Source organism: Lactuca sativa, chromosome 1 (assembly GCF_002870075.4).
Source record: "Lactuca sativa cultivar Salinas chromosome 1, Lsat_Salinas_v11, whole genome shotgun sequence".
In the NCBI taxonomy this organism is placed as follows: domain Eukaryota; kingdom Viridiplantae; phylum Streptophyta; class Magnoliopsida; order Asterales; family Asteraceae; genus Lactuca; species Lactuca sativa.
The window spans coordinates 82,221,502-82,232,112 of record NC_056623.2 but is presented as its reverse complement, the minus strand read 5'-3'; the positions used below and the strand labels follow the sequence as shown (position 1 = coordinate 82,232,112).

The following is a 10,611-nucleotide window of genomic DNA, read 5'->3' as shown; positions in this document are numbered from 1 at the left end:
CCTGAAGATCAAAGGCATTTTTACGTAGTTGAGCTAACAAACGAATCACATCATTCCAAGGGCATCTACAGACTAAGGAATAAAATCCCGACATCTCCCATTCGACCCATATAGGGCCTTATATAACCACCTTAACCCACGACACATATCGATTGTGAAAGAATCTTTATCTTCATTTGAAAAACATAGCTAGCCCTATAGAACACAAAAAGGCTAACCACACTCAAACCACCATCACTCTTGCTAGCTAAAACTTTGTGCCACCTAATCCCATGTAATGTAACCTTCTATCCCCAAGAGTAAAACCTAAAAAGAAGGCATAGGCTATCCATACCCCTCAATATACTATCTATATCTTCTAAATAATTACATCATGATTTTTATTTAAACAAATAATAATGATATAATAATTGTATATTTTTAGCTATAATTAGCTCATAATTGCTTAATAATTTTTTTAAACTATAAATATTGAATAGTTATAAAATAAAGACGAGTAATTTTTTATAATATATAAACCATTATTACTTTTAAATCTTTTTAATAAAATATAAAAAAATTGACACCTAATATTCTTTTATAGGTAGAAGATTTAAACTATGTAGTTATTTACTTTAATTAATATTCGATACCAAGAATTTTTATTTTTATTATTCTTATTTTTTGTAATTAATTGTCTAACGGCTTCGAAACATCTCTCTCCACAAATAGTGTTTTATTAGTATTAGATTTACTATTATCTAATACTATTGGATTAAATTTTAAAAATGAACAAATTATAATTATGTTTAATTAGTAGCCTCCAAAATCACAAAAAGTACATGTATTTAATAAGATAGCGTAGGGGTGGAATTGGTAAGGTACCGAATTTTTTTTCTTCAAACCGTGTACCGTATCAACTATAGTTGGTATAAGATTTTTGTTACCAGTACCGTACCAAGTGTACTTGGTACCAATTAATTTGGCTACCAACAATTTTGGTTGGTATATATTGGTATTTGGTATATACCAAAGTATTTAACTAATATCTACTATACATGAATATAAGTTGAATTTGTGAACATTTGGCCGTTGCTTCACTCGCTTCTGGTAGTATTTTTTTTTTTTTGGAAACCACTAAAATGATTAAAAGAGGTCAAACTCTAGCAAGTTGCTAGAGGAAACAAATGGTAATAATACAAGTAAAAGGAATGAGAAGTTAGTATTCCTTTTTAAATTTTAGTGTATCTATCGTCCTCATGCACATAAAACAATAAGTATCAAGAAATTTGTCAATCAATATGTTAGATTAATAATTCTAAGACTTGTTAGTTGTTATTCTAATTAAAACATGAAGATATGAACTCATACTTCTTTGTATATATATATATATATATATATATATATATATATATATATATATATATATATATATATATATATATATATATATTGGTTGGTATGGTACAACCGTGGTATTTAAAATTTCATATCGTTACCGTACCAAAACTACTTAATTGGCATGGTATTACCAACTAAACATATTGGTTACCAAACAACTTGGCTACCAATTTAATTGGTTCGGTTGGTAACATGTTGATTGGTTTTTTATGATATATATTTGCCAGCTCTAAGATAACGTAAAACGATCTAAGTCCAAAAAAGAAAAAAAAAATCATGAAAAATATATGTAAAATATAAGATAGCGTAAAACACACTTAATGCCGCACCCATTCCAATGCGCTTTATTCCATGAATAGCAACATGAGAAACATATATTAAAGATATGGGGCAAAACTAAATGCCCTACTATCGATTATGGCCTTATGGGGTACAAGTATTTTAATAGCTAATGATTATTATCTAAATAATTTTTATACGGATTATCTTTGAATATGATTTTATTATTTGAAGTTGGTATAATTAGGGGTGTTCATAACCGGATATCCGAAAATTCGGATATCTGCATTTTGGATATCCGAAATTAATTTTAGATTAATTTTAGATAGTTGATTTTTGGTATCCGATTCCATATCCGAAATTTTGGATACGGATTCAGATATTAAAACGGATATCCGATAATTTGATTTTTTTTTTCAAATTTGAAAGGCATATAAAGTTTTTATATTAGAAAAACATAATTTTAAATTAGAAATGCATATGAAGTAATATATGTATTTAATTAACGATATTATGAATATGTTTAGTTACTAACATTCATATTATAAGACATATGTGATTAAAATAACAAATAATGCATAAATTAAAATCAAAATTTTCGGATATCGATATGTGAATTATCCGACAAATCTGAAAAACACTATCCAATTCCGATTCCGAAAATCTGGATATCCGATTTTTCGGATAATTCGGATTCGGAATTTCGGATACAAATATTTTTGAACACCCCTAGTTATAATCAAACAATAAAATCTTTGTGAAATTGTTATAATCAAACAATAAATCCTTTTTATTTGAAATTGTAATCAAACAATTAAATTATGTTAAAAAAGATGTTGCGACGTATTGTTGACGCATTTAAATTACTAATATGACTTTCTTCAAATATAATAACAATTTATAAATTGTTTATTTGTAAAAAAAGTTGATAATCTCTTATGTTGAAGTTGATAAAAGTTATTATTGTATCTTTACAACCAAATAGTTAAGATCATAAACATTTTATTAAAATAATACTAAATCAATTGGAACAAGTTGGAGTTAGCACCTGGCTAACAAAATATTTCTAATAAAATGTTTCTAACAAAGAGGTTCTACTTGGCTAACAAAATTTTTCTAACATGAAGGTATTGGGTTCATCCCAGACATATACCAACTTGCCAGTAAAAAAAATTAAATTCAAATTTGAAATCTTAATAAACAATAGTCTATTCCATATTTTTGTACAAAATGTATTAAAATTTATACTGAAAATGGTAAGATGGGAAACATTGATTTTCATATGTTATAGGTTGGATATAATATAAATGAGAGGAGAAAAAAAATATTGATGTTTGGCTTATATTACATTAAGTTGTTTAGTTTAGTTTTTTTTTTTTTTTTTTTTTTTTTTTTTTTTTTTTTTTTTCTAATGCAAAAATATCCGTTTTTATGTTCGAACATCAAAATGACAACCTTTTTTGAGTTTTGATTTTTTTCTGTTTTTTCTGTTTTTTGTTTTTTTTTGTTTTTTGTTTTTTATGATTTTTTTTTTTCACTAAAATGCTCATAACATTTTACATAAAAAAAATTTTAAAAATTATACATGATGACATAAATGCGTCTTTTATTATTTTAATTTTCAACATAACTTGTAAATACATGTTAATTATTTTATTTTTTAACATTTAATCAAATAATCTTATAAATAAACATAATTTTTAGTATTTCAGGTATCTTATGCATATATACAATAAAATGAATTGAACCACAAAATTCCGTAGTCGCTTTTTTAAAAAAGGTTTGGATTTTTTTTCCTTTTTCTTTAACCAAAATTCACACCCCTAGATTTCACATAATCAATTGGTTGGCTACCGATTGTGAAAAAAAGGAAAAAAGAAAAAATAGAAACATGAAAAACTAATGATATCATGCTCATATTAATTCATACTTGCTTCTCTCTCTCTCTCTCTCTCTCTCTCTCTCTCTCTCTCTCTCTCTCTCCAGCTTTCATCAAATTTTCTGGTGCTCACAAAAGATCAAAACCCAGCTCAAATTGCTACATGAAATCATGAAATCTCAAGAATATAATGGTCTTAAATCCACCAGTTATGAGGGACATGATCATTCAAGTTCTTCCCAAACTGAACAAGTTGCGATTCCTCTTCACATGGTTGGTTTTCATTTCTTTCCCCACATTTTTCTCTTTCCTCTTAATTCGATTTTAATCTGTTTTTGGTATTTCTTGATTAAAAGATTGATTACTACAACTATGATTTTCTTGACATTTAAGCATTTCGGTATATGTTTTTTTTGTGAGGGCAACTTATTACGATCTGGAGCAAAGCATTTTATCAATCGTTTTAATATTAATTATGAACAAAATTCTACCCTCCAAACAAGTTATATTCTAGCTGTAAGTTTTGAGTTTAATTACCGATTTACCCATTTTTATTGTTATAAAAGATTGATTTTAACATGGTCCACACATTGTAATTGAGAAACGATCACTTGAACCTAACTTTTGTAGTTGATCTTGATTTTTTTTTTCTTTTTATATTCCTCTCTGGGTACTGGTAATTAGTAAACACAAAAAGGGTATTTTAGTCTTTAGACATATTACCAATGGTAAAACATATCCCAGTGTTGCAATTTTCACCAAGAAACTATTTAACTCAACTAGGAAACTGAGAAATTATAACTTAGAACTTTATTTTTGCAGTTTAATGATATCATTTCACTCTCTGGCTACGAGGAGAAACCAAAAAGGTTACTTTAGACTTTACACTAATAGTCAAACATAGTCAAATATTGCAATTTTCACTAAAAACATGTTTGGATTAAAGGTTTTTGGATAACTCATTTGGGAAACTAAGAAATAATAACATGAAACAAACTTTTGCAGTAAATCTTGATTTTTTATGTGAATATAGCATTTATTTTAGGAACCGATTCTTACACAAAAGTCTTTTGCGTACACAATAATAACATTTTTTTAGCAAATTATATAAACCCTCTAAATATAAATTGATGTGTATTTTGCATATTTACTTTATGAAGAAATTTATGTTGCTTGAGTTACTTTTAAGAGTTTCCGTACTTCTTGGATGAAAGCCCCAAAGCCTGTTAAAGCTTTTAAACATCGACTTTTACAATAAAAAGAAAGTCAGTTTTTAACTTTTCAGGGCCACATCACATGATATCCTTTGTAACTATAATTTCACGATAATAAAGAGTCTTGTAATAAAAATATTTTCAAGATAATATTTAAAATCATAACGATAATAAAGTTTTTTCTAAAGTAATCTTGTTTTTATATTACATATTATCCCGCTTAAATAAAACCCTATGATTCTAGCTTTGAATGGCTGGTTGGAATTATTGTTGTTTGGATTAGTGGCATACTTTATGAATTTGAAATTTTGAAAAAAAAAAGCGCATCCGATTCGACATTTTGTGGCTTTTATAAGAATCATATAATCATCCAGATGCTTTTGTTAGTGCAAAATGATTTGGCTTTGCATTAGCATTTCAATCAAAGCTTCCAAAAGTTCATTAACGATGTGGAAAAGCTTGGGTTTTACTCGTGTATATCATTTTCCTTCAAATCTTTAATAAACAAACTGGACCCACAAAATAAACTACGGTTTTTGATCAGATAAAAGACGACAACTTTATTCTTCCATTGTTCATATTGTTTCAAGATTTCATAGACCCTTTTTTAGTTTCTACTATGGTACTACTTGCTCCATTTTTATAGAAGTAATCGCTGTTTTTAAGTTATAATTAAGAAATCTTACTTTTTCTTGTTCATTTCAGGTAATTGATAACGAAGATTATGGCAAGAATTTGGGGACATGTACACCATCAAGAACATTACAATCTTCTTGTTCTCAAGAATTTATTCGAATAAAGATGCCACCAACACCACCACCACTACCACCATATCACAGAAAAGTGAATTTTAATCTCCGAGCATCACCTGAAACCTGTTCAACTTCATCAAGAAGCAAAGCGTCAAAGAAAAGTCTTCGACCAAAACTGGGTTTTAAGAACAGAAATAATACTATTTCAGATGTAGTAATTCCAACATCTTCTTCGACTTCTTTACCTCAACAAGAGAAGTCTTCTATCGCAAGATCATGGTCGCTTACAAAAATGTTTACACCTTTTGTAAAGATGAGTACCCCACATTCAGACCATGTGTCTAATGTATTGAGAAGAGCAGGTGGATCGCTTAATTTGCAGGTGATGATCAGTTTATTGGTTTTTGTGTTACTTTTATTATAAATTAATAGTAAGTCGATATAATATTTTTTTTAATTACGTGATTATTTGTAGATGAAAGTCCATGAACATATACCTCGATCACAATCTGTCCCCATATTTAATGAAACCACACGTTTGAAAAGAATGGATTCGTTTTTTCGAGTGGTTCCATCAAATCCACGGGTGAAAGATGTTGATGCCACAACACCAACTCCTAATCCTGCTGATAATCAAGGTATTGTTTTTCAAATTCTTTTGATATACAATATCATCACATAATTTAAATCGTTATATCGTTATTTACATGTGTTAATTTGATGATGCTATGTGAAGATGATGGTGATGATATAGCGGAAGAAGAAGCGGTTTGCAGGATATGTTTTGTAGAATTATGTGAAGGTGGTGAAACCCTAAAAATGGAATGTAGTTGCAAAGGTGAACTCGCATTAGCACATAAAGAATGTGCTGTGAAATGGTTTAGTATAAAAGGTAACAAAACATGTGACGTGTGTCATAAAGATGTCCAAAATCTACCCGTTACACTTTTAAGAATCCATAGTACAGTTAGAAATCGAGACACGCATGAAACTGCAATATCCCATGCGCATCACATTGAAGTTAATGGATACAGGCAAGTTTTAAACTTTTTTTTATATTCCCTCGAAGAATAACATTTTTTACAGAAATGACAGAAGTTATCATATAATTATATCATTGTTGTTTTGATTTGAGCAGTGATATTTATCGAGTGTGGAAAGAGATGCCGATTCTTGTTATTGTTACAATTCTTGCGTACTTTTGCTTTCTTGAGCAACTTCTGGTAAAGATTTGTATGAGTTTTAGTTATTTTTAAATGAATTTGGTGCACAAATTAATGTAACTTTTTGGGGTTAAATTTATTATGACATTCAGATTCAGATATTGATTTGATAAAAATGTGTTCTTGTGAAGGTCGGGAATATGGGTACAGGTTCAATCGCTCTATCTCTTCCATTTTCTTGTGTATTAGGTCTTCTCTCATCCATGACTTCTTCAGCCATGGGTAAGTGTTGTCTTCATTTTTGTAGTATGTTTTATATAATTTTTTTTTTTGTTTAAAGATGTTAATATTTTTTTGGACAGTGGAACGAAGATTTGTGTGGCTATACGCGACAATTCAGTTCGTGTTTGTGGTGATTTTCGCACATATTTTTTACTCAGTGGTAACGATTTTTTTTTTTTATATATATTTTTTACTCAGTTCGTGTTTGTGAGGAAGAATTAAATGCCATAAAAAATAACTTAGTTTTATTAAATTATTTATTATGGCATTATCCTTCCATTTTTTTTTTTCGTGTTACAACGTTGTAATTTGAAAAATATATCCATTTGTTGTTGAACAAATTAAAGTAATTTTCATTTCTATAACTCATTATAGTTTTCAAGGTACAATGTTGTAATTAATAAGATAAAGTTGAAAATCGGGAAGTGCAAGGTTGCAATGTGAAGACACTCACTGTTGTTTTAATGGTGTATAGGTTCATGTTCAACCAATTTTGTCGATTCTCCTTGCAACGTTTGCTGGTTGTGGGGTTGCAATATGTGGTAGGTCCATTGGTGTGGAGGTCTTAAGGTTAAGAAGATGGTGGAATAGCAGATCAAATCAGCAACTTGATTCTCGGATTGTTGAAATCGCACCATCATCACCATCCTCTGAAAGTCCACCACAACCACCGCCACCACCACCCTCTTATATAGCTTCTCCGGATGTTGTTTTGAATGTAGAACTACCATTTGATGAAGCTGCATTATCACGTGATCAGCCACCACAACTATCACAACCACCACAACCATCACAGCCACCGCGGCCACCACAACCGCCGCCACCATTTTGGAAAACTTCGAACTTGTAGAGGGAGCTAAGATGCCATTGGATGTCTTTTAATTTTCATTTTCTTCTAAGAATAGATATTTCACAACTTTAAGAAAAGAGAGGGTTAAAATGTGGTGACCTCTCAGTGATAGATTAATAATGTTCAAGTATGATTTATGGTTCGTGCACTAATATGTCTGGGTTTGTATCGTTTGTATGATATCAACTATGTGTTTATCAAATATTGAATATATTTGGTGCACATTTGGAATGAGATTTTGAATTATTAATGTCTAGTGTCTGATCTCTTTAAACCATTTGATGTATATATACATAGCAAAAACATAAGAGAATAAAACGAGAAAGTAAATCATAATACTAACATTAGAAATAGTGTTGATGGTGAAAAAGAAATAAACAACTTGATAAATGTTATTGTGACTATTTTCCCATTCCATCAAATATATACATACAAAACTATCTAACTTAAAAAGATTATTTTGGCCTTAATGATTATTTTTATTTTATTAATTCTTTTTATATTATTCTAGTTATTATTAAATAAATTAAATTATTAATATATTGCTAGAAAAATGACCAATCCTAGCTTACTCCTCTACATTCTTGCCACCACCTCCGGTCACCGGTAACAGCTCCAGCTCCGATCATCATCTTCGGCCATAGATCCAATACCACATAAATTACCCAAAACTCAACACAAAGCTCTCTAACGTTTCAACAATAAATCTGAATATACGTCTAAAATCAAACTTGTAACACAAATCCAAAACCAAAATAAAAACCTGAAAATGATGATGAATCCTAGAACAAAACCAGATTCGGATGAACCCCCTACCCTTTCGTCGGTATCAGAAGAACACCCTCCGATGCCTTCACCGATTCACATCGATTCTATTATGGTGTTCTAGTTTTTGCAGTTCTAACCACTAAACATAAAATGTTTGAAATCTAATCGATGATGAGTCCTAGAAATTAACCGTGGTATCGAAGACGAAGATCGAAGTTTAAGAAAATGAAGAAGATCGATGACGGGAATCGATGTTTGAAACCCAAAATACAGTCTAGAGACTGACAAGATCAGTGACAAACCAAATCGATTTGTGTTCCATGTGAGAGAATAGAGAATTTAGTGGGTTCGAACTGAATAAAGGGGAAAAAGTGGTCGCCGACGACACCTATTCTTCACATCACCGTCATGTTCATTCACGTCATCGTCGTACTATGGAAGATGATGTATGTAGACAATGCTAGTTTGATGCCATTGACCATTAGTGAGATAAGACATGAGGGGGTGAGAAAGAGTGGTCAATTTTCGTCGTCAACATGCACCATCACTGCTTTCATATCCGTCGATTTCCAAATAAACACCCAATTGATATCCAGAAACCCTAGAACCCATCTTCACCGTTGCCATAGTTTTTTTTCCCACGGACAGGAACAAAAAACGGAGGTGTAGAAACCCTAGTTCCCGTCTCCGACTTCCATGGTTATGCTTTCTACAATTTCCGACATACAAGAACGAGAAATTGAGGTGTGAAAGCCCTAGATCCATTACCACATTGTGCGTTTTATAGTTTATGCTTATCGAAGAAACACTGACTTTCGACCTATGTTCCTTTTTATATAATCTTACATCTGACTGGTGATGGTGGTTCGTTGGAGAATATCGAAGTGGTTGTGCTGTTGGTTCGTCTCAAAAGGACAGGAAAGCGAGGGGGTGGAGGGTGAGGTTTGATGGTAGGTGTTGAGGAAGTGGATCCACATATCTAATAAGCAATACATTTTTAATTAATACTTTTTTCATATTTAATTAATATTTTTTAAATAACAGATAATTTAAAAAAGGATAAAAAAGAAATCAGTAAGGGTAAATTAGTCTTTTTAGATCGGATAGGGACCAAGAGTGCAACAAAAATATAAATTAGGGACGATCCGAGTTAAAAAAAGTTGTTAAGGACCAAAACGCACAGATTACCCTAAACCAAAGGGACCATCCGTGTAATTTACTCGAGTATTTGACTCTTGGATTTATCCAACTAGAGTTATTGTCACTATAGCCCAACAAAGTTACGTATAATGGTTTAAATGGTCCCTCTTGACTTTTTTTTTTTGGCATTTTAAGGTCATATACTTGTGTTTTACCGATTGGAAAAGTCATGTTACCCATTTTAGCAGGTTTACATGCCTCATCACATGCCAAGGAAGCATGTGAGTTAACCCCTTGAGTCAATACTGAGTTGACTCGATGAAACTCGATGACACATGCAAAGAGTAATTGTTGTCTTTAATTTCCGCCAACACCCCACCAATCTTACACTGTCGATTCGATTGAGTCCCAGGCACATGTCTCGAATTAAAGCAGGACACACCCATGTGGCTCCACCACCTTCACCCGACTCTTTAAATTCTGGTGAAGACATCAACTACAATGTGCTCCACTCAATCTTCTGTGATTGTGGTAAGAAGCTTTCATAAAACCAATCTGAAATGCAACGGTTGAAGGAGCAGCTCGGGCAGGACTATATCGTGTGCAGGATCGACCACATCATTCTACAGCACAAGCTAGATGACCATGATCAGAAGTTTAAAGTCGTGGGTGTTGCGATGGATGCCTTTATTGCCTTCCAAAACATGGTTTCATAGTGAACACCACTAAATCTTTTCCTAAAGTTGGAAAAAAAAATATGCCTTGCACACTGCCTATGTTCAGCAGTAAGCAATACTTCCTTGACAGCCTCTAACAGCCCCTATACAACAATGGTAATAGGTTAGATAAAATGAAACCACCAACTACAATTTTCAAAAGTAGGAAGTAAACAACTTACCTTATG

At 31.3% G+C, this 10,611-nt stretch overlaps 1 protein-coding gene across 2 annotated transcripts; it reads left to right on the top strand.

Moving 5' to 3' along the window:
* Nucleotides 1–3,576: 3,576 nt before the first annotated feature.
* On the top strand, nt 3,577–8,049 carry LOC111881092 (uncharacterized). 2 transcript variants are annotated; one of them, XM_052771405.1, is made up of 8 exons: nt 3,577–3,811; nt 5,458–5,886; nt 5,980–6,142; nt 6,241–6,538; nt 6,643–6,727; nt 6,859–6,949; nt 7,030–7,109; nt 7,425–8,049. In XM_052771405.1, exons 1-8 carry the CDS (start codon nt 3,710–3,712, stop codon nt 7,797–7,799), a joined length of 1,623 nt encoding a protein of 540 aa, XP_052627365.1. In that variant the 5' UTR covers nt 3,577–3,709; the 3' UTR covers nt 7,800–8,049. The 2 variants fall into 2 exon arrangements, with proteins under 2 accessions (XP_052627365.1, XP_052627368.1); XM_052771408.1 differs by lacking the exon at nt 3,577–3,811 and adding an exon at nt 5,055–5,374.
* The last annotated feature ends 2,562 nt before the right edge of the window (nt 8,050–10,611 follow it).

Bases quoted from the DNA above. Each gene is read 5' to 3' on its own strand.
- LOC111881092 (XM_052771405.1), top strand. From the start codon at position 3,710: ATGAAATCTCAAGAATATAATGGTCTTAAATCCACCAGTTATGAGGGA. The intron at 6,143-6,240 runs GTATTGTTTTTC...TGCTATGTGAAG, and splicing joins TAATCCTGCTGATAATCAAG to ATGATGGTGATGATATAGCG. The intron at 6,950-7,029 runs GTAAGTGTTGTC...TTTTTTGGACAG, and splicing joins CATGACTTCTTCAGCCATGG to TGGAACGAAGATTTGTGTGG.